The sequence below is a fragment of the Cheilinus undulatus genome, linkage group 21 (genome assembly GCF_018320785.1).
Source record: "Cheilinus undulatus linkage group 21, ASM1832078v1, whole genome shotgun sequence".
Lineage (NCBI taxonomy): Eukaryota > Metazoa > Chordata > Actinopteri > Labriformes > Labridae > Cheilinus > Cheilinus undulatus.
Window position 1 is genome coordinate 10,482,715 of NC_054885.1, and position 24,476 is coordinate 10,507,190.

The following is a 24,476-nucleotide window of genomic DNA, read 5'->3' on the forward strand; positions in this document are numbered from 1 at the left end:
GCTGATCCTAACTACTAACTAACTTGAGTAGTCTGTCTAGTTAGTCTGTTTTAAGGCTATATAATGAGCCATTTGTATAACATAAACATGGCTAAAGTGCCCTCGAAAACATGTGAAACTTAGTGCCCTCTCCAGTGGTGAGAACGTGCTGTATGTGCCCTTTTTTTCTTTTCGCCCCTGCCCTTGAATAAATCTGTGCACGCCACTGTTTCAGACCCACAGCTGGGTCTCGGCCCACCAGCTGAGAGCCGCTGGTCCGGTGCGTACAGCCACCTGAGCAGCAGCCACTGACAGAGCGAGGTGGGAGCTGTCCTTGGTGCTGAATCTGCCGGGACCACACACTGCTGCGATCTCTGCTCTGCATCCATTCTAACTGTGTGCGCGTGAATGTCTGCTGTTTAGAAAAGCAAAACTAACACAGCTGGCTCTCCTGGCACCCCTCCACGAAAGAAAGCCCCTCTATTCGCTTTTACAAAACGCGCGTTTTCCAGATGAATAATACACAGCCAGGAATGACAAACAGTGCAAGTGATTAAAGATTTATCACGTGGGAGCCTGAAAGCAGAAAAAAAAGGGGGGGATTCATCTCTTGAATGTGACTCCGCTTTCTGGAGCCGATTAAACAGGGACAGCGCGGCCCCCCCTCCCCACCTCCCCCCGGTCGTGATGCAGTGGAGCAGCTCTGCGCAGAACCGGGCTCTCCGTATATAAACGCGCTGCACTTCCACACAGGCGGAGTATAACAACAACGCGGGGACGCAGGCGAGAAGTCACTGCAGCTTTTCAACACTGCACAACACAGACGCAGACATGCAGGCGTCAAAGAAGGGAATCTGCTGGAGACTTTTTCTACTCTCATGCCTCTTTTTGGAAAGTTCCTGTCAAGAGTTTGGCGCACAGACGCAGTTCATTTGCACATCCGTACCAAAGGATATGGACATTTGCGCGGCCACCTTGCAGAACAGCGTGCCAGGGGAGGACTTGAAGACAACGGTGATGCAGCTGCGGGAGACGGTGTTGCAGCAGAAGGAGACCATCATGAACCAGAAGGAAACCATCAGAGAACTGACTTCAAAGTTGGCTCGGTGCGAGAGTCAGAGTGGTGGCGGCGTGGAGCCCGGGGACGCGCGGCCGGGGGGCAGGAGGAAAGAAGCGGGGTCCAAAAACACGATGGGGGATGTATCAAGGGGCCCCGCGGACACTTTGACGCAACTCTCGCAGACTTTACAGTCTTTGAAGCAGAGATTAGAAAATCTGGAGGTAGGCTGAGGATATTTTGGGACACTTTGGGTGACTGCGTAAAAATCAGGCTTCCAAACACAAAGCCTGTGTTTAAACTATAAAACAACACCCTTTTTTACTAGAAATAGACAAAAATATCTGGTCCAGGTCCTTAATTGGCGATGCTAAATGGGACTGTGCCATTTTTGCGCACGCAAGATGCAAACAATCATTGAAAAGAGTGTCCAAATAAGCCTTAAAATAGTTTCCCTTGAATTTTCTCTTCAAATTGATCATAATTTTCTTTCCCTGCAGCAATTCAGCAGGAGTAACAACTCAGTGCAAGCCAACAGCCTCAAAGATCTCCTCCAGAGTAAAATCGACGACCTGGAGAAGCAGGTTTTGTCCCGCGTCAACAGCATCGAGGAGGGGAAGCCCGGGCTCCGAAACGAGACGGAGCAGCGTGGGAGAGTAGAGTCCACGCTCACATCTCTGCACCAGAGGATCACCGACCTTGAGAAAGGTAGTGTGAGAAGAAGTGGAAGGACTGCGCGCAAAAAAAAGGGGGGGGAGGAAGGATTTGGCATGTGCGCAAAAACCGCAGCGAGGGCGCAAAATAAGAAAAATCCCCTTAAGTTTTATAAGCTTTTATGACCTTAACAGTCGATTTGATGTTTTACTCATCCCCTCAAAGCTGCAGCACCAGTATCTGTGGGTTTCCTGCTCTTATTCATGCAGATTAAACCTTCCAAACACGCAGGGATCATCCAATCCCTGCATTATCTCTCAGGAGCCATTTGGGAACTTGAAAACCGCGCTGCGCTCTCGGTTTGGGGCACCTCTGGGTGCCACATGAGGAAAACTCCTGTTAGAGTGAGACAGAGGGTGTGGTGGGGGGTGAATATGAAGGTTAACAACACCTGCACTCGTGTGGCAGGTTTGAAATGCGAGATTAAAGCGAATCCTGAGCGTCACGAGTGTGGATTTGTTGTGTAACGGTATAATTCCTGCGTAAATCCCCAGGATGTGTGAATAACTGTTTTAAAAATGAAAAAAAATGAGATAAAGCAGTGATGCTGAGTGAGTATTTTCCGTTTCCTCTCCACAGGTCAAAGGGAGAGCAGGCCTCTGGATAAATTCCAGCTCACGTTCCCGCTGAGAACCAACTACATGTACGCCAAAGTGAAGAAGAGTTTACCGGAGATGTACGCCCTCACAGTGTGCATGTGGCTCAAATCCAACGCATCCCCCGGAATTGGCACACCTTTCTCCTACGCAGTCCCGGGTCAGGCTAACGAGCTGGTCCTGATTGAGTGGGGGAACAACCCGATGGAGATCCTGATCAACGACAAGGTGGGAAAAGAGACGTGGAAAATGTTCTCCTGGCGTCATTTGAGGCTTTGTTGTTGAGCTTTGGCTTCATTTGTTCCTCTAGGTTGCGAAGCTGCCTTTCCTCATCAATGATGGTAAATGGCATCACATCTGTGTGACCTGGACCACACGGGATGGGGTCTGGGAGGCTTTTCAAGATGGCGTAAGGAGGGGGAGTGGAGAGAATCTGGCTCCTTATCATCCCATCAAACCACAGGGCCTGCTGATCCTGGGTCAAGAACAGGTAATTTATGACTCTTTCTACTCTAATCTATGATAGATTTGATTTAAAAGTGGAAAAGTAATTCATGGATATGTAGAGCTGACTCAGCTGGTCTTACCTCAGGACCCACCACCACCACTAAAGAGGTGGTGGTGGGTCCTGACTAAACTGGTCTTACCTCAGGACCCACCACCTCCTTAGTGAGCGATCAAGACCCAAAATCCTGATTATCCCTTCTAATCAGACGTATTTAGTGAAACATTCTGCTTGGACCGCAGCAAGAACAGAACATGGCAAAGCAAAGAGACTGAATAAAACTCCCTAAAGTTAGAATAGTGGTTCTCAACTGGCGGGTCGGGACCCAAAAGTGGGCTGCGGAGCAATTTTTAATGGGTCGCGACTAGGTCTGAAAAGAAAATGATGGCAATAGTACTGAAGTCCTTATTGGACATGCATGATACCTTTTATTTTACCCTCTTTTACTGTGAAATTGAGTAAATTTAAATGTTTGATCAATATTTCAACTAATTAATCTCCTCTTCTTGCAATAAATGGCTATTTTTCACATGATTAGGAAGTATTTTTACAGGTTCTTTAGAAAACTGGCAAAAATGGACACATAATGATGGGGAAAGAGGGTAAAAATGTCAGTTTTATCCCCTTTCTTTTTTGATATCAGGTGTTTTGGTCCAATCATGCACCAAACTGCAACATATTCAATTAACAATACATGCATTACTGAATATTTTTTGTAAACTTGGGTCACGATCTGTCGCTAGACTGGTGGGTCCTGGGGCCGTGCCAGTTGAGAACCACTGTCATAGAGGACTCCTCAAAGTTTCTGGGACACGTTTCAGAAAAAAAAAATCATAAAGTTTCAAGAAAGGTGCCCAAAAATTGTGATGTGTCCACTGAAAATTCCTAAAATAATTCAGGAAACATCCAGGAAAAGGCTGCTGAAATGTGCTGCAAAAAGTCCAGATAGTTACTGCTGAAAATTTCAAAAACTTAATTTTTGCTTGCGAAATTTCTTTAGATTTACAGAAACTTGTCCAGAAAATATTACCAAATGATATAGCAAAAGTTTCTGCCTACAGAATTCCAGTAGAAAATTCCTGAATAATTCAGAAAAATATCAGTCGAGAACTGTTTTGGTTTCCTTTCTGCTGTCAAAAACCTGAACTACAGAAAAATACTCATTCCCACACACTTTTGCGACCCCCTGGAAACAGCTCCGCGACCCACTTTTGGATCCCGACCCACAGTTTAGAACCACTTTTTAAAGTGAGAAAATATATTAACTCTTCTTTAGAGGGAGCTGTACAAGAGTGAAGCCAAAATAGTTCAGTTACTCAGGCTTAGCTCAAATTTAGGAGGGTGGAAATGTTTTGCTTGTCAGGCAGATTTTGGCTGTGTTTTCAAGCCATCGAACACTAATGTAGATTTAAAAAGCCAAAAGGATCTATCCATCATGTGGGCAAAAAAATGATCCAGTTTCACCTGATAAACATCCTTTTGATCCAACTACATTTAATTGTTCTCATCAGTGTGAAACCAACATGTTGAAGTCAGTAATATTTCACATAGAAAGCAAACTTGTGCTTCCAGATATTAGTTTATATTGAAAAGAGTCCTTTAACACTGCAGTCAAATAAAACTAATGGTTTTCCTGGTCAGTTTGGCTATAATTATAATGTGATCAGCAAGGTCCATTTGCTTATTATCATAGATTTATTTTTTTATTGATCATAACACTCAGGGGAAAAAAATCACCATGCTAAAATATTCAGGGCTTGTGGGAAAATTTTAGGCTTCAGCCCCATAAGCCTCCTCCTGGCTCAGCCTACGCTGCAACATATGTGCAGCACTGGAGTCAAGACAAGTTTAACCACACTGCACTGAAAAAAGAGAGAGATTGGAGGAACTTAAAAGATGACTTCAGGTGGAGTCAGGTGGTTAGAGTGCATATGCTATGGTATGGTGTGATTTGGTATGTAATGGTCAGGGATGGAAGAAGTACAAGATTGTTGGTAAAAATGTACTCAAGTAGAAGTGAAAGTACTGATCTTTCAAGTCAAAAGCAGATCATCCAAAGTTTACTCAGAGCTCTGGGTAGCTACTTTTGGCTAAGGAGCTTGCACAATGAAATATGATGTTTCTGTAACATGCAATTACCACTAGAGAATGAGAAGCTCCAACCATGATAGCTATTATAAGATGTAACTTAACTTTCCTATAAATATACTGAAGTAAAAGTAAAATTACTGATTTCAAAATGTACTCAAAAAAGTATGGAGTCCCCAAAAAACAACTCAGTTAAAGTAATTTAGCTACTTCCCACCCCTGGGTATGGTATAGTATTCATATCATATCATATTTATCATGGAACATTAATTCACCAATAAGCCGGCTCATTAAAACAGTACTAAAGGAAACTTCTTTTCAACAGGCAGAACCTCCCAGCAGAATCAGACTCATTCGTGGACAGTAATGTTCTACAACTGGACAAACCAGGGATGGGCAATAATCCTTGAAAATCCAAACTGTCCTAAATTCATGCAAAAGCAAAGATTGCATGCACATCATCATTAAAGTTTACCTTTTCTTAATGTTTACAAGCACCTTGTTGTAATGCAGCACTCCCACCAGGTGGTGGCTGTAGCACATCTAAACACTGTTTTCTAACTGCACTAAAATAACAGAAGAGGAAAGCAGTAGGGTCCGTGTCCACAGCGGGCTTTTAGGCACTGGCAGTAACTTTAATTTCATTTTCAGGGCACTTCTCAATAGCTTTCCTTGTTGGCACATTACATAAACAGAAGGCTGCTGTTCTGTTGCTGTACTTATTCATGCCTGCTGTGATGGACCACATCGGTAATCATCGCTCAACTTTCTTATGCACCATGTAAATCCACGAGACATTTCTCAGCCACTAAGACTCTTTTTACTTCTCTCAGTAGAACCTGTAACATTGTTTTGAAGTAGCCGTGTGCTTTAACCTGACACGTCAGATGAAAACCTCCCATAGACAGAGTTTGGAAAGGGCAGAGCCTTTGACAAAAAAACTTGGGGGTGATTAGATGAATGTTCTGTCTGTCACATCTTTACGGGCCTATCAGAGCAACAAAACACGTGACGTCATAGCCCCAAACCGAGGTGTGCGGCTACTGAGGCGTAAACTCCATAGAGAGAGAGAGCTGCTGACGTGAACCACGGCGACTGTAGACAAAAACAACAAAATTTGGCTTTTTTGAAAAGAAAACAGCTCAATGCTGTTCCTTGTTCTTCTTTTAATGAAAAAATGTCGTCAAGTTAGATCATGTTCTCCTCCACTGTTGTCAGAAGCCCCGCCCCTTCTTGATTTTGATTGGCAAGTGAAGGAGAGTGACATTTATGAGTGCAGCACTGTTCCAAAAGTTTTTGGTTTTTAACTGAGAGTGCTTTACGTTTGGCGACAAAAACAGCTGATGCCAAGGCCTTTTTTTCTGCCTTGGACACTGAGCGCTGAGAACATGGGACTAAGATTTAAAATTAAATTAAAAAAAAAAAAAAACATGCCAGCTGTGCACACAGGCCTTTAAAGTTTCAGATGACACATCTGTTGTGCTGGAGGCTGTGGAGATGTCTGGTATGTTTAGTATGAGAAGTTTAGTAACTAACTATTCATCATTTAAAGGTCCAGTGTGTGAAATATAGTAGCATTTAGCAGATAAACCTGGTTAAAAATTAATCATAATATGTTTAATTATGTTTAAAGGTATGTTTCATCACCTGAATATAAAGATCGAATTTCTTTTATAACTTGGAATGAGCCTTTCATAAGGAGGCCCCCCTCTGACACAGCTGTGATTTTTTCACAGAAGAGACCAAACATTTAAACATTTATATGTTTGTTTTTAATTCCACTGGTTTTCAAAGTTACCACAATATTCAGACAGAAGGAATAAAATAGAGGAGAGGTTTGTAATGTTGGCTTATGAGAGTTTGTATTGACAAAAACACTGAAAAACTTAAAGAGGGAGTAAGCAAGTATTGCAATCCAGAATCTGACTGTTAGATGTTGCTAATATCCCCACTTTTCTACACTGTACCTTTAAATTAAGAAGAGATCTGATTGATTGAAGTAGGGCGTTTCTGATGTAAAAATTAGGCCTAGGGCAATCTGTTGTCCCATTAATGGCAAACTGAATTATAGCTAATGAGGTCAGATGTGCATCCCTTGAAATTAAAAGTGATTCATCTTATGGTATTTCCATCTTTTAACACAGCCTCCTGTGGTCTTAACGAAACTTCTGTGCTCTGCTTTGGTTTTAATACAATGTGGATCACACAACAGAGGTTGTTTTAACCCCGTATAATCCAGCTCTAAACAGCCTTTCTTAGATGCTCTGTTTTGGTGTTCGTTCGTTTGGTGACTTATTTTACATTTTCTCTGTTGGTAGATGTTCTAGATAATCAAATAAATGTGCACAAACACTAAGAAATATATTCTTCTTGATCTGACCTCTTTAATTTTCATTTAAAACCCTACACCAAACCAGAGATAGAGGGAGAGCCAGAAAAAGAGGAAAAGTTTATTTCAAGCTTCACTGAAACTTTTATTTATTTTTTTCCTTTTAAATCAGGATGTTAGCACGAGAAAAAAACTCTTCATCAAGGATGGTTATCCCTTCATTTAACACAACAGGTTATCATGGTACGTGAAAAAGCTAATAAGGAAGAAATTGGAAAACTGTTCTGTGGTCAGATGAATCAATATTGGAAATTCTCTTTTGGTGCGGTGTCCTCCAAAAAGGAGAGGGACTATCCAGCTTGTTTTCAGCGCACAGTTCAAAAGCCTGTTTAATTGATGGGGTTGATCAAGTTCCATTTCATGAAAAATATGAGCTCGTTTTGAATTTTATGGCAGCAGCACATCTCAAAAAGCAGGAACAGGGCCATGTTTACCATTGTGTTGCATCCCCTCTTCTTTTTACAACATCTGGAAAGTGAGGAGACAGTACTTGGAGTTTTGGGAGAGGAATGTTGTTCCATTCTTGTCTGATGTTGGATTATAGCCCAACAGTCCTGGGTCTTCTTTGAAAGATTTTTCATGTTATGTTGTGCCACATGATTTCTAGTCATGAAAAGTGCTGGACTGCAGGCAGGCTAGTCCAGCAGATGGACTCTTCTACTGTGAAGCCATGCTGTTGTGATGGATGTGGTATGAGGTTTAGCGCCATCTTGCTGAAATATGCAAGGCCTTGACTGAAAGAGATGGCATCTGGACAGTAGCATAAACCTCTATCTATTACACATCTCCATATAGTACTGATCATCAACTGGTGGTCCGGGGGCCATATCAGGCCCCCCAAAGCTTCCTGTCCAGCCCCTGAAAGATCATTAAATTCAGAAAAGGAGGAAAAGAAGATGTGGTTTTAAGAGTATCCTTTGGCTATAAATGTCTGCAGCTGTTAAATCCATCCTACAAACAATTAATCTCAAAGTAGTTTTAGAATGACTTAACATTTAATCTGTTTTTACTGAAATTTACTTTCATAATTAGTAGATATTTAAGAAAAGGGTTAAGGTTGGCAGAAGTGCTGCAAAAATGAGCAGATAAAATGATGAAAAGGGGTTAAAATGTGGCAAAAAATGGGTGATGGAGTGGCACAAAGGGACAAAAATTGGCAGAAAAAGTTGTGAAAAGAGATTAAAATGTGGCAAAAACGTGTTCAAATGACAGAAAAATGTACAAGAAAAATAATGAAAAAGGGATTAAAGTGGCAAAAATAGAAAAACACTGGCAAAAATTGATAAATGAGTGGCACAAAGGGGATAAAAAATGAAGGAAAAGTGGTTTAACTGGGTTAAAGAATGGCAAAAAAATAGGTTGAAGAGGCAAAAAAGTATCAAAAATGGGCTAAAAGTTGTAAAACTGCTGAAAAAATGTAATGAAAAGGGGTTAAAAGTGGCCACAATGGAAGAAAAGTGGCAAAAAATTGATTTTAAAAAATGGAGAAATGGAGTGGCACAAAGGGAATAACACATGCAGGAAAGTGGTTCAAAGGGGGTTAAATCTTGCATTGGGTTAAAGAGGCATAAAGGGGCATAAAGGGGCAAAAGATTTGTAAAATCTGTCAAAAAAGGGTTAATATTGGTGCTAAGTGACATGTGGAGAGGACCCATTCTCTGGGATTTTCAGGGGTCCAGCCAGTTCTGCCATCAGGCCTGTCTCCTTGTGGCCTGCTGCATTGTAATGACTAAAAATGTCCTGCAATTTGATAGAACATACAAAGACCAAAATATTTATTTAATTTTTGTTTATGTGAAAGTCTGGCCCCCAGAGTTTCTGTCAAGACTAAATCTGGCCCTTGTGCAAATGTTTTTGATGACCCTTGACCTATAGAGATGTGTAAGCTGCCTACACAGCTATGGTATGCAACCCCATACCATCAGAGAGGCAGGCTTTTGAACTGTGCGCTGATAACGAGCTGGATGGTCCCTCTTGTCTTTAGTCTGCAGGACACACTGTCCATGGTTTCCAAAGAGAATTTAAATTTTTGATTTGTCTGACCACAGAACAGTTTTCCCTTTCGCCTCAATCCTCTTTAAATTATTTTTTGCCCAGAAAAGACAGCAGCATTTCTGGATCATGTTTACATATGGCTTCTTCTTTGCATGGCACAGCTTTTACTTGTCGTTGTGGACGGCAAAGTGTAGCCTGAGACTCTGAGGATCACATGCATCCAATACTGACCTTTGGCCTTTGTTCCTTGCACAGAGATTTCTCCAGATTAGCTCATTTTTTAAATTTGTTGATAGGAAGCTAGATGGCCCCTCTCCTCTTTAGTCAGGGGGACACAGCTTCCGTGGTTTCCAAAGGAATTTCTAGTTTTGATTGATCTGACCTCAGAACAGTTTTCCAGTTTGCCTCAGTCTATTTTAAATGAGCTTTGAGCTGTTTTTTCCAGCTTTTTGCCCCACCCTTACTTTTTAGATATTTTGGCCATCAGATTTAAAATGAGCTAATGTTTTTTATGAAATGGTAAAATGTCCCAGTTTCAACATCTGATGCTGTAAAGGATGGGTTTTTGAGATTTGCGAATCATTGCATTCTGTTTTGATTTACACTTTACACATTTCCTCAAGTATTTTTTTAATCTGGGTTGTCAACTTTATCCAAAATAAAATACAATAATACAAAAATACAAGAGACTGCAAAGACTTCATCTGTGGGATATGGGACATGACTGAATTTTCCCAAGTGGGTGAATAACATAGCTATCATTTTTTCCACAGGATACGCTTGGAGGAGGGTTCGATGCAACGCAAGCTTTTGTAGGAGACCTGGCAAATTTTCATATCTGGGATCGGAAACTATCCGTAGGAGAGATTTACAATCTAGCAACTTGCAGCAGCAAAGCTCTGGTAGGGAACGTTTTTGCCTGGATGGAGACGAGCCTCGATATTTACGGCGGAGCCTCCAAGTGGACATTCGAAGCTTGTCGCCAGCTCAACTGAAACTGCAGCCAAGAGAATCTCAGCGTGTTCGAGCCACTCCTTTGTCACAGCATCGGTAAACTAAACGAAAGATCAGGATATTTTCTGGATTTGTTATAGATATTTGAAATCGTCATTTGATAGATTTGTACCAGATTCTCATGTTCGGTTGAAAGATCACAGGATTCGGACACTTTGGCATCCTGTGGCGCTCTCGGGCTGCTCGTGGTTTGGTTTGAAAAAGCAGCCGATGAGAGCAGAAGACGCTCTCGGAGACCAAAATGCCCGGCCGGAGTCCAAAGTCCAGCAGGAAGATGTGTAGTTTTTAGAAAATCAGATGTCACGAAGTTCAACAAAAGGACTGAAAATATCTTTTTGTCTCGACTGCCAGGGATTTTCACTGTGAAAAAGGGGGGCCTGGGTGGACTTCTTCAAAAGGAACGAGTTCTTCAAGAGATCGTAAAAATAGACGACATAGTTTCTCTCTCACTCTTCTCTCCCTGCCACCACCCGCTTGATGTGATTTTGTGTAACAGAATGACGTATTTATTGCCAACATTGGAGCCTGAGTGCCTTGGGCTGTTGAAAAAAAAATCTCAGCACATTCATTATGATTTGCAGAGTGTTGGTGTTTATTTTCCTGTAAATTACTTTGAAAAAGACTCCGAATGAGGCTGGATCAGATTGTCTATCGTAAAATGCAATTCATTGATGAGTATGACGCATTTTGCAGATGTTTCAATGGGAATGTTCTCTGTACAGTAACAGCATGTCTTAACTTCTGTAAATGCTGCGTCAGCATCTCTGATCTTTGCTTTTACTTTCCTATTTTTGGGTTGAGATTTTATACTGTATTGTTATATGCTTTAAGCATGGCAAAACGACAGATGAAAAAAGTTCTAGTTTTTGTAATAAATTGTGATACTTGAATCATACACAGGTGTTACTTTCCTTCACATATTGACACTACACTTTTATGATACAGGGTCAAATCAAATAGGGTGCTTTCACAGCTGCGGTCCACCTTTGGTATGGACCAAAGAATAGACTTTACTATCCTTGAAAATGTGCTCAAAAACAGGGCTCTTACGAAGCATATGAACACTACAGTTACATCTGATTTATTGCCTTTAGGCATGGCACTGGCAGCGTAGATGGATGACACACACTGATGACATCTATTTCTTGCATACCGGCTTATGTCTTAAGCCGTGTGTACACTGCGATTTTCCTACGATTCAGCCACGAGTTTTGAGTCACAAGACTCACTCTGAAGTCAGGCCAACTTTCAGTCAGATCAGGCGTCGTTTGTCATGCTGTGTAAAGGGGGGCTACGATGGCTGACCGCGGCCCGACTATGACCTTACAACCTGCTCACGACTGGTCGGGAGGATTTCTGGCATGTTTGATATTTTGGTGAGTAAGAGCAGAAACGCGAGCAGAATAAACAACATTGGGGGTTTGTTTTCCTTTGTAAACTGTCCGACAACATCCTAAATTACCATGACAATGGCTGAAATCACTTTCTGACGCACCCCCATTATGATAAAGGAAATAAGCAGGAAATTTTCCTACCAGCTGATCTGCAGCTGACACAGAGGTGGTGCTGTGTTTGTGTGTGAGACAGGGAGAGATAGTGAGAGAGAGAGAGAGAGAGAAAGCAGGATAGAGAGGGGGAGAGAGAGAATATGACTGGAAACACTTCACCCTCAGACCCTGAGACTTTTCAAAAAGGAAACTCCACAGGTTTCTGTCACAATCCGTCCCGACTTCAGTCGCCCAGTGTGAGCACTCAGGTCATGCACGACTGTCGGATCGTACAGTGTGAGCAAACAACTTGTGCGCGATGGTCGTGCATCGTAAACGATTCAGTCATACAGTATGAGATGACATTCTACCACAACTGTCGTATGGTCGGCTTGAAATCGCACAGCGTACGCCCGAATGTTGTGGTGTCATTTGACAGTGACGAACATCTGAGAAGAAGTACAACACAAGCAAAGATATAGACCAAAGGAAACAACGTTAGTAAGAGCCACAAAGTGCTTCAAGTCCAGTCAGACAAGGGCTCTGCCATGCGGTGTTAGAGGTTACGCACATGGTGTATAAAAGCTTTTCTAAACAATCATCCTCAATGAAAAAACAATCATTAGAGGTATTGAAGTAGAGCCGGACAGCGTGAGCCAACTGTAGTTGGAAGACTCATTCCACCATCAAGGGACAACAGAGGAGAAGAGTCTGGTGACTTAGGGGCCTGATGTGATGGAAGAACCAGGCATCTCAACCAGCTGAGGGTGACGTTTTGAACTTGATTCAAGCTGCAGCTGGAAGCTAGTGTAGTGAGATGACCAGAGGAGTGGCATGTGCTGTCTTGGGTTGGTTGAAGGCCAGTGGCGGATCATTTGCAGAGGTTTAAGTGTGCATGCGAGATCTGCCAGTAAGTCAATGCATATTACAAGTGCTAGGGTGAGATAGGGTCTGATCCTCTTGATATTATAAAGGGGAATTGGCAAGACCAAGCAAACAAGACCACATGAACCTTGAAGGTTGGCTGGTTATCAGTTATGACACACAGACTCTAGACAGACTTAGTGGGCATGAATTTATTTGATCCAAGCTAAAAACTGATCTACAGTATGGTTGAATGTTGAGACTGGCATGATTATAAGCTCAGTCTGGAACAGGTTGAGCTGAAGGTGGCGTTCCCTCATCCATTTAAAAATATCAGCAAGGCAGGATGAGATCCAAGCTGAAAGCCAGTTTAAAAAGGTGAGTTTTGAGCAGGGATTTGAATGTGGAAGAGCCCGTACAGTCTTGGATATGGTTAGGGAGTGAGTTCCAGAGGGAGGGGGCGGCTATGGAGAAGGCTCTTTCCCCCAGTTTGAACAAATAAATTATTAAATTACCAGCAAAAACTCTTTGGAACAAATGATCAAACATATAAAGAGCAGAAAACACCCACTGTCATTGCTTTCTGGAGGATCTACCAACCAGGTTACTTTGGATTCCACAAACCACACAAGACACCACCATGCTGTCTGACTGTCTTCAGTTTTTCAACTTCCTGTTTCCTGCTTCCTGTGTCTTGAGACTTCAAAATTAAAGCATTACGACCTTTTTGTCATAAACAAGCATACTTTTAAGACTTAACTTTATAATTGAACATGCAAAACAGATCAAAGGCAGAACACCGTTAACCTTCACATATCCATTGCATGGATATGTCACATCCATGTGGGCAACCGCTCATTGAAAGTGTTTGAGAAGGGCTGAACCTTTGGGAGTAAATCTCAGAAGTTGATTGGATGAACATTCTGTCTGTCTTATTCATTACGGGCCAGTCAGATTATTGTGTGAACGGCATGCGCAGCTCTGAGGGGAACAGGCCAAAGGAGCTGCTACAATGGGTAACTACTACTGGAGCCAGAAGGTGAGTATTAGTGTATTAGTGTCAATGGCATGGGTAACTTACACACCTGTGAAAGATCCTTTGATAATGAGAGCAATGGGCGTAGCAAAGGGGGGGAAAGGGTACTTACCTGGCCCCCCAGTAGAAGGGGCCCTTGAGAAGCCTGTAATGAAAAGAGTATTCTTATTTTTTTTTTTCTTAGTAATTAGTGTCATTATTGACTCAAAAGTGACTAAATCAGTCAAAGGACTTAAATTTGTATCAAATAGAATAAAACACTGGGGAGCCCGGCTGCTCCCTTTAAAATGCCCAAATGGTGTAGTCCAGCGCTGTGAAATAATGCAAGTAAATTTAACCATAATAAAAATATTCCTCGTAAATGGAGAAATTATGGTTCACAAATAAATGGCTAGATTTGTAAAAATGATGCAACATTTGTTGCTTGGCTGGCCGGTTAAGGGAGCCCTGTGTTATATTCTTTCTGGGGCCCTTAAATCCCTAGCTGCGCCCCTGCTGAGAGGCTTACAGGTTATGGAGCAACAATAGTTTGAAAATTCTCATACAGTTTGGATCTTTGTGGGTCCAATTTTAAGGGATGAAATAAGACTGGATTTGTAACATATGCATTTACTTTGAAAGTATTCAACCCCTTGGATATTTTGCCCCCATTACTGATTTTATAAATCAATCATGGCCAGTGTAATTAGGCTTTTTTTTTTAACAAAGAAAAATTTAAAAAACCTCTTTAATGTCAGAGTGAAAACAGGTTTCTACTAAGTAATGTGAATTAACCAAAAATGTGTCATGTAAAATAAGTGACTGCATAAATATTCACCCCGTTTAAAGTGACTGACCTTATTCAACAGAGGTCAAGCCAATTGGTGCTAGTAGTCTCACAATTAGTGAAATCGAGATGACGTGAGTGCAGTGAATGTGTCTCAAGTGATTGTAGTATAAAGACACCTGTGTCTGGAAGCTCCAGTCACTGGCTTATCAGTATTCCTGGCTACCATTACACCAAGAAGACAAAAGAACACTCCCAAGCAACTCAGAGACAAGGTTATTAAAAAGAATATGTCAGGGGATGGATTGAAAAAAGAAGTTATTTGGTGTGATGAGACCAAAATTGGGCTTTTTTGGCCATCAGGTGGCAGCATCATGTTGTGGGGATGCTTCTCAGCAGTTTAATTTTTGTTTAATGGGCATTACTTTGTAAAAATCAGTTTTCACTTTGATGTTACAGTGGTTGCAAAATCATTAAAGGGTAAAACATCCAAGAGGGTGAATACTTTTTATAGACACTGTATAATCAGTAGGTATTCTAAAGGCCCATTTATGCTCAACGTTAAATACGGATACGGATACGGATACGGACAGAGCCTTCTGTCTGTGTTCCGTGTTCATTTCGTGTGTATTTCTGCACATTTCCATAAAGCTTACGGATACGGGCCAAACTGAGCAGTACAAACGGAAATCGGGGGGGCAGTGTTGCTGTCACTACCTGATACGTAGCCCTAGTGAGACACGAAGAACAAATAACAATGGCGGAACTTTTTGAGGAAAAGTTGAGCAAGTTGGCCCCCTACAACGCTGCCTCCATTTTTGTCTTTTATGCAAGAGGTACATTATCAATACCTCCTCCACAGTCGCCATGTTTGTTTTTGAGTTTGTTGTTGTCATAAACTTTTGACTCTGGGCGGCCCCCCCCCCCCCCCCATGGATGTATAGGTTAACATCCAGACCAATGTAAAGGACGCATGGAAGTATGTGAGCAGTGACGGTAACATCGTTTGAAAAGGACGTATACATTTTCATACGTAAAGGGAATATAAATGGGCCAACACAGAACCAAATTACCTTTAACCAATCAGATGCATAACTGTGACAAAAGAAATCAAGCTCAGTCCCAGTAAAACTGCAGCAGATAAAGATCCATAGAAACATATTAAGGTGTTTGTAATTTCCTCTTGTCCTGAGAGGGTTCAACAAGAGTACTTGGCTGCATCTTTTAAACACACCATTTTTCTTTGGTGCAGAATGAATCTCAGGGGTCCATGATAAAGAGAACTTCAGGAGGAGCATTTTATCCAAACATAAATCACTTCTGGTACACAGCACAGAAACAACAAAGGTGCAAAGACAGTAGGTACACACATTTCTCAGCCAAGATTTTTAAAAAGTCGTCTCCTTCTATCAGCCAAAGGCCACCAGTCGAGGTCATACATCTCCGTCTCTGCAGTTTCTCCACTAATGAATCAGAGCTGACAGTGCTCGCATTAGAGGAGGGTCCGCCCTTTATTGTTAGAGAGGTCATACAGTCCCACCACAGACGGGTCAAGTGTCCCGCAAATTGGTTTCCATTCTCTACCTTGGAGATAACGGGACATCTCCACATCAATAGGCTTTTCCCTGGGTGCCGAGCAAACTTCCTCTCCTTCAGCCATTACACACGGCTACTGTGACACATCTGCGGTGCAAATTCTGCCTGTTGAGAAACAAAAGTCACACACAATCACAGTATGATTGCCTTCTGAGTGGCCACAAGAGGAAGAAATTGATTTCCCCAGTCTCGTCCGCCTGGCCCTCCTGACCCCCAGACCACATTTGTGAGACTGGGGGTCGTTTTTTTTTTTTTTTCTCTTGACCTAAATCTTGCCCCAGATCTCGTCAGGTATATTTCTGTCTCAGCCAGATAATAGCCAGCTCATTGACCTCTCTTGGGCTTTTCTCAATCCTAATTGGTTTTTGCCAGCCTGCTCTCCGATCTGAATTAGCTTAGAAGAAAAGTGAAACGGAAGTGGAGTTTTTTCATGCAACATATCCTGCTCTTCTTATTTCTTGTCTCGTTTGCAGAGAACACATGCAAATGTATTCAACCTGAGTGTTTTTCATGGAGAATTGCCTACGTTTTTGTCCTTGGAATGACACGAAGGAAAGGCAGAAGGAAAGTGACAATTTGGATAACAAGCCTTTGCATAATTCAGACTATGGGACTATGTTTATATGCATGTCAAATCATTACACAGTCCCACAGAGTTCATTCTCTGTGGATCATGTATTTATGAATTTAAGTGGGAAAAGTTCTCAGGAAGATATCCTGTATATCTAGTACTACAATATAAAGTCATGTTTTACATATAAAGCTTTGAGGGCTTGGTGAAATTGCTGCTATTTTTATGGTTTCCTTATAGCTAGGTCAGCTCTGGCATCTCATACTTTGACTTAGTCTGACAGTTCTGATCTATAAAACTGAGAAAAGATAGTATGTAGGCTGTGAAAGGTTAAACTGGCATATCGACTGGTGCAATGTGGACGTTATCCTAAAAAAAAAGGTCTACAGGCTGTTGGTGCTAGCATTGCTAACATTAGCCCCACTCTGCAAACCTTCGTCACACTGTGTGCAGACGCTGTGGCCTTGGACTTGTTGCCAGTCATGGCTCACAGAGATGCTCACATTCACATCTCCAGAGAAATTAGAGTCACATGTTAGCTCAGCAAGCATGTCTTTGGACCGTGAGAGGAAGAAGGAGTGCCTGGTGAGAACCCACGTAGGCATTTGGAGAACATGCAAACTCCACACAGAAATGTACTGTCCAACAGGAATTCAAACCAGAAACCTTAGTACTAGGAGGAAAAGAACTCTAACCCCTATGTCACTGTGCAGCGCAGACCCCATGTTTATCTGGACAGCTCAACCTAAAATGCACGACTTCTTGGTTCACTTCTCTCCACTCTTTCTTGTTTTAGTCGACAGAAACGCCAAAAAAACATGTTTTCGTCTTGTTTTAGTCCATAAAAAGTCCTCACATTTTAGTCTTTACTTTTAGTCCAACCATCTATTCTGTTGCGTAAATCTGGTACCAAATCATGGTAGTGTGTTCTCTGCACTCTGCTTAACCTGGGGTTCCTGCTTTCTACAGCTAAGAGAAAGAATAGCTATAGATGCATTGTTTTCTGACAGATTTATCCACAGTGGATAAATATCTCCACTGTCGAAGAATGTCCGACAAAAACTACATTACATTTTAGTCTAGTTTTAGTCATCTTGATGAAAACTAAACTTACTTTTTGCCAGTTTTAGTCAGCACAGATCTATTTTTGTTAGACTTAGTCTAGTTTTTGTCATGGAAAAAAGGCTGTCGACGAACATATCCTAGGCATAGTTTCAGTCGATAAAATTAAATTGCAGAGATTTGATGGATGCTTGTGATCTGCGGGCCCTCAGGGGCCACTGCATTTAATAAAGGAATGATCCTGTACTGGAAATCACTGCATGTACTCAGGAACACTGCCAAATGATTGTCTGTCAACACAGGTTGCCATGCCATCCACAAATGAAGACATACGTGATCCAGATCTGTCTTCTCTGGGCCAAAGCTCACTGGAAATGGACTGAGGCAAAATGGGAAACTGTTCTGAGGTCACATGAATCAAAAATTATTTTTAGCTTCTGTGGACTAAAGAGGAGATAGGCCATCCGACTTGTTTTCAGTACTCACTTTAAAAGCCTGCATCTCTGATGGTTGGGTGTTGCATTAGTGCTTATGGCATGGGCAGCTAACACATCTACAAAGACACTATCAATGCTGAAAAGTTTATAGAGGTTTCCAAGCAACACATGCTACCATATAGACAACGTCTCTTTCAGTCAAGGCCTTGTATGTTTCGGCAAATCAGCAAATCCATCACAACAGCCTGGCTTCACAATAGAGGCATCCGGGTACTAAACTGGCTTACCTGCAGTCCACACCTTTTACCGCTGGAAAACATTTGGCATCATAAAATTAAAATCCATCAAAGAAGATCCAGGATTGTTGAACAGCTAGAATCCCACATCAGACAAGAATGGGACAACATTCCTTTCCCAAAACTCCTCATTTCTGATGTTTACAGACTGTTGTTAAAATAAGAGGGGATGCAGCACAATGGTACACATGGACCTGTCCCTACTTTTTTAAGCTTTGTCGGTACAATCAAAATCAAAAGAGCTAATATTTTCATGAAATACTAAAAAGTCTCAGCTTTGACATCTGATCTGTTGTTTGTGCTCTATTGTGAATAAAACATGGGTTTATGAGATTTGCAAATCATTCCATTTTGTTTTAATTTATATTTTACTAGGTTCTCCTAACTTTTCTGGAATTTGGTTTGTATAGAACATTGCATACTGTACCTTAAACAGTCAAACAACAATGCTAAATGTGTAAACGCCTAGTAGAAAGTTTCACTTTGTTTCCTAAAAGCCCAAATAGAGCAAAACCTGGTCAAACACACATTAAACTACCTAGACACCCAACCAACTGTATTCAATAGCTACTGTAGCAGCGGGACAGTAGAATTTATTTCCCACCCGACGACTGCTTACTGTGCTTTATAAGCCAAAGACATGAATTGTCTCATCAAGTGGCTGATGAAAAATTCATGACAAGAGAATAGAAAAATAAACAAAACCTTCATGTGGGTGGGAGAGAGATTTAGCTCTCCCAGTGATGCTGAATTGGTGTCATTTTTGCTGCAAAAAAATGTAATAATGGTGACACGGGAAATCTGATGATTAATGTTGCTCAAAGAAATGCATTCTTAATGGCTGAGAGATTTTCTACACAAACAAGAAACACATATTTTATGGTTTGATTGTGTCACAGGCGTAATCATCAGGATCCTTTTATTGGATCTTACTGCAGAAATGCTGTTCTGTTTTATATCTGAGGGGTTTTTTTTAATGTTTGTTCAGTGTTTTTTGGCTTGCATGGTATAACAGAATATACATGAGACACACAACACTCCATACTTGTCCCTAATCTCAGAGCTCCTTCTGCAGCTGTCAGGGTGCTGCTCAACCCTCCATGCCACTGAATGAATAATTGATTTCCCTCTGACATGGGAAATTCCCCCTTTCAGAGTATCACCCAAACACCCGTCAGTCCAAATGCATCGAGAAAATACTGCTCCACCTCGAGGGAGATGCAAACACAAAGTAGCACTGCCATTCTTTAATGCTTATTTTAAATGCTGCCAAAAAAGAGCGGTACCTAATGACTTCTCATGGGAGGAGACTATTTTGGACGGTTTTAACTTTAAAAACTATAGTCGCTCAGTTCTTTTTGTTCTTTGTGAACATATTAGGAACTCCAGGGTTCACTTGGAATACATGCTGAAGCTGGCAGTGTGACAAATGCATACTTAGAATTACAGATGGGGCTCAAGTCACACCACAAACATGCTCAGGCACATTTCTTTGTTCTGTAAATAGGACTGGATGGACTCCTAAATATGTCTCTGCTTATGAGATTGTGAGATACAATGCAATGCAGTACACCGTGTCATCCCCTTATGAAAATTTGTCTTCTCCCTGAACACTTCCAGGCAGTTTTTCGAGGTTGAAATGTTGGCAAAATGGCAAAAACAGAAACAGGCAGGTGGATAAGTACAAAGGCACAATCTAACCCTTGGAGAGACATTTTTAATCTTCTGAAATGCCACAGCTTGGGGAGCAGGCTCGGGGCCCAAATGCAGATGGTGGAATTGGAAGTAACGTAGCACAGCCACTGATTTCACTGCTACAATGCAGTACAAAATGCTTTATTGTCCCTCTGTATGGAAATTTGCCTTGGACTTGGACTGAACAGAATTTTGGGGATGAAAGGGAGAAAAATGGAAAAAGAGAAAACCAGGCAGGTAGCCTGGCACACAGGGGGGATTAATCAAAGACCCCTCCACAACAAAAGGATAAAAATGACCTAAATCAGATGGCGAAGTTTAATACATCAAACCATGCGATACAATGTGATGCAACGCAGTCTGATTTATATATGTATATTTTTCTTTCTTTCTTTCTTTCTTTTTTTTTTCAGAAAACTACCTGTCAGCCGTTACTAGCAAATATGATTTATGTTAAAGGCGGATCTATTTGTCCATTCCTGATAAAACTGTCATTTTCTATGTCAACTTTTGGCTTCAGGAGTATTCAGCCAAAATGTTTCAATCGCCCCCTTGTGGCTGGCTGATGTCATTACATATAGTGCTTAACAAATTTATCAGCAAAGTAAGGCTTATGCCACAGCTGCCCTAAATTAACAGCACTGGTAAAAATTGGTAAAGCCAAAATCATTTTTTATGTTTCTGCAATGGTTAATACACCAATATGTAAAAGCTCTTTAATCCAAATGATATTTTTAATACTAAAATATAATTATTATTGTTATCCATGAATTTTCTAATTTACTGATTTGCAGAAAAAAAATGAAAAAATAGTAAAGCACATTATTATTATTCCTTGATTTATATGTCAAATTATAGTTATTTACCTGTGTTCCTGAACAGAAAAATGAGTTTTAGTGGTTGAATGTTATGCTTGATTCATTTCAGACTTCTCAGAGAAGCCCAGTGAGCCGGCTCAGATTTGGGTATAAAAAGGTGGATTCAGTTTGAAATTCCTCATTCATGTTCAAAATGGTAAAACGTGGAGAGCTCACTGAAAATGACAGAGTCTGCATTAAAGCACTTCATGATGCTTGGATGGTCTCTGAGACAAATATGACAGGTGGTCTAATAAATTTGTTAGGCACTGTATACTTGCAAGAAAATGAAAATATTTAAGCAAAAATATGTTAATGAGTAACCTGATATGCCAGATGGATGTGTTTCACACATCCATCTGGGAAAGCTTCAATGGGCTCTATTCATGAACTGCTTCCGCATTTGGCATTAGACCGCTCCCACACTTCCAGTCGGGAGAAGAGAAAGGCGTGTGATGGCAAATTCGTTGTGGTTTACTTGCTGCTTGCATGAGTTACCTGAGCTGGCTGTCAATGATGAGTTAAATTTAGCTGAAGATGTACATTGCAGCACATAGCAACGATGTCCAGAAGTGCTTTTACCTGTTTTTGAAACATCATTTTAGCATGTTTGGATGCCAAGTGATGATGATAGAGTAAACACAAACAACAATCGAAACAAAAAAAACCCAACAAAACTGGCAAATTAAGGCAGTATGGGAGGGTTTAGATTCCATTTTGGCTTACCACGTATCGTTGGGCAGAAGTTGTGAAACGGTCTTATTTTCCACCGGAAATACATCACCCCCTGCCGTGCATAGAGTCAATAGGAAATGTTTGAGAAAAGGCAGAGGATTTGAAAAAAGTGTCATTGGATGAACATTCTGTCTGTCACATCTCCACGGGCCAATCAGAGCAACAAAACACGTGACGTAGCCGCTATCGAGCTACTAAGGAATAACGCAAAACATGGCGACATGTAAATACTTAACTTTTGTCATTTTTGAAAAGAAAAAAACACTGCTGTTCTTTGTTCTTCTTTTAACAAAGAAATGTTGTCAAGTTCTGATAAAACTGGCACTTGCCCCTTGTCGCTGATTGGTCCTGTCACTTTCTGACCGGGCCCAAACGGTTCGGATGGGAGCTTTGCAAGATGGATTCGCCAGTGAGAAACAGGGAAACAGGCGTATCCATCTGCATTGCAATGTTAGTTAATGAGACCATTTCAAAAAATGTATTTGGCCCCCAAAGTGCCTGTAAGGTAAAAAGCTGGCCCTTGTCCAAATGTAGTCGATGACCTCTGCCATACTATACGATATGATACGATATGGTACAGAACGGAACGGAACAGTGCGGTATGGAAAGGTACGATACGGTACGATACGGAACAGTGCGGTACGGTACAATACGATATAATAGGTACGGTACAGTACAACATGATATGATCATATTTTCTTGATCTATAAACCTTATGGAGAGATTTTCAAGAATAAAAGGTAGGCCTGATGAAAACAGGAAATGGTCAGACAATTTCACAGAGGAATTTTCACAGAGGCAGATCCAGTACCAAAATAAGGGTTGCATGGCCTGACATCTTTTAAAAAGACACACTGAACTCCTCCAGGTCTTTCAAAAAGAAGCCTTTGCAGTAAGAGACTGTAACCACATATCAGGAAGGAGAAAGGGACCGAATGCTGATGGTGGCATTTAGAGTTATGCAATACAGATATTCATTTTTCAGCTACAGCAGCGGGATGATATGATGCGATTTGCCCGTCCACCACCTCTGTTCAGAACTAAAACACTGCAATGGAGCCACACTCCGTTAAAAAAGGAAACACCCTGGGAGTCTAAAGATAAGTGGTCTCAGTGTCTTATGTTTAAAGGATGGCAGAGCAGATTAATGGTGCATCCCTGCACATCCTGGCAGCCTTGCCTCATTTGGCTCTGTGCCCCCTCTCAGCATCTTGTTACTTTAGCCGCTGCATAGTGATGGGTGCAATGAAGGTTTGCATGTTTGCTTCACAAAGCTCAGATTGAAGTTAGGATCACCAGTAAAAGATATCATTCTTCAGTGTTTGTTGCATCCATCGTTAGCCTGGTAAAGATTGTGTGTTTGGTACATATTATTAACTTTTTATGTACAGATGCTGCTTTTCAACTCCTGCAACCTCAGCAGATATAACATCAGTCAAACCATTATAAATATATTGAAATTTCAGGTTTGCAATTGCTGTAGAAACTCTACCAAACCATTTACAGATACATCATGATACCATCTATCACCATGTCAGATAACATGTTATGCTGATGATACTCAATTGTGCATCGCTAACACTAATTGCATGTTGGAGAGATATTATTGAATGAGTGGGTAAAAACATTTTGAAAACTTTACTAGGAAAAAATGTCAGTACTTTTAGTTGAATCTAAAGCAGCAGAAGGAAAAGTTAATTCAATGCTCAGAGGTCTTCACAGGAGGATTAAAAATTAAATCATAAACTTAGATCCCATTACCTCACTTCTTAAGGCACTGCACAGACTGTGTGCTTTGTAATTTATCTTAAACTTCTTCACCTTAAATGGCCCTGCTTCTCCATACAGCACACTGTATTTCATTTTAACCAGATCCCTTATACCCTCAACTTTCCTTTTAAATGTTGCCCCATCAAAAAAAGCGATAAGAGCACCCTCCATTTCTGTTTTTATGGCTCTAAACTATGGAGTTCACTATACCTGGTTTACAGGGTGTCAAGTGCAAGTCACAGTATTTATTTTCAAATTTGTAAGTTTCTTTATTTTTTAAGTTTGGGTGGCAAACTTACATTAAAAAAATGCTGTATTAGATTGTCAAATTAATTAAATTTAAATGAATTATTATTATTACACGAGGTGGAGGTCAGTTTTCTTTTAAACAGTCAACAGGTAAAGTGTGGCAATGCACACTAATGACATTCAGCTCTCATTAACAGTACTCAAACAATAATTTAGCCAAGTGGTTCCCAGACTTCTCCCAGGCCCCCCTTTAATAGATTAATATATTTTAAAGACCCCCAAACTTCACTATACACTTCAAAAACAGTGTTGTAAACAGGTATCCCCCCCCTTCATGATTCTTTTTTTTCTTTTGCATATTTGTCACATTTAAATGTTTCACATCATCAGACTTTTATCCTTAAACAAAGACACTGAGTAAATTAAAATATTAAGGGAAAAGGGCTTTGATTTCACTAGCCACACTTAGACGTAATTACTGCCAGACCTGCTGAATAAAAAGAACCTGTCTGACGAAGGAAAGTAGGCTAAAAGATCTTAAAAAGTAACATATCATTCAAGAACAGAGGGGAAACAAAGTCACAGACATCCATTAGCCATCTCTGAAGCTTGAGACTCGAGAGAACCATGATGAGAGCCATTGACCACAAATGGAGAAAACTTGGAACAGTTGTGAACCTTCCCAGGAGTGGCTGGCCTACTAAAATGACTCCAAGTG

At 41.1% G+C, this 24,476-nt stretch overlaps 1 protein-coding gene across 1 annotated transcript; it reads left to right on the forward strand.

Moving 5' to 3' along the window:
• The first annotated feature begins 749 nt into the window (after positions 1–749).
• On the forward strand, positions 750–11,172 carry nptx1l (neuronal pentraxin 1 like). Its single transcript, XM_041778173.1, has 5 exons — positions 750–1,260; positions 1,537–1,744; positions 2,330–2,574; positions 2,657–2,836; positions 10,097–11,172. Exons 1-5 carry the CDS (start codon positions 811–813, stop codon positions 10,316–10,318), a joined length of 1,305 nt encoding a protein of 434 aa, XP_041634107.1. The 5' UTR covers positions 750–810; the 3' UTR covers positions 10,319–11,172.
• The last annotated feature ends 13,304 nt before the right edge of the window (positions 11,173–24,476 follow it).

What these genes read in the sequence shown, in the direction of transcription:
- nptx1l (XM_041778173.1), top strand. Translation starts at nt 811, where the DNA reads ATGCAGGCGTCAAAGAAGGGAATCTGCTGGAGACTTTTTCTACTCTCA. An exon ending in AGAGATTAGAAAATCTGGAG is followed by an intron (nt 1,261 to 1,536) that starts GTAGGCTGAGGA and finishes CTTTCCCTGCAG; the next exon opens with CAATTCAGCAGGAGTAACAA. An exon ending in GATCACCGACCTTGAGAAAG is followed by an intron (nt 1,745 to 2,329) that starts GTAGTGTGAGAA and finishes TCCTCTCCACAG; the next exon opens with GTCAAAGGGAGAGCAGGCCT.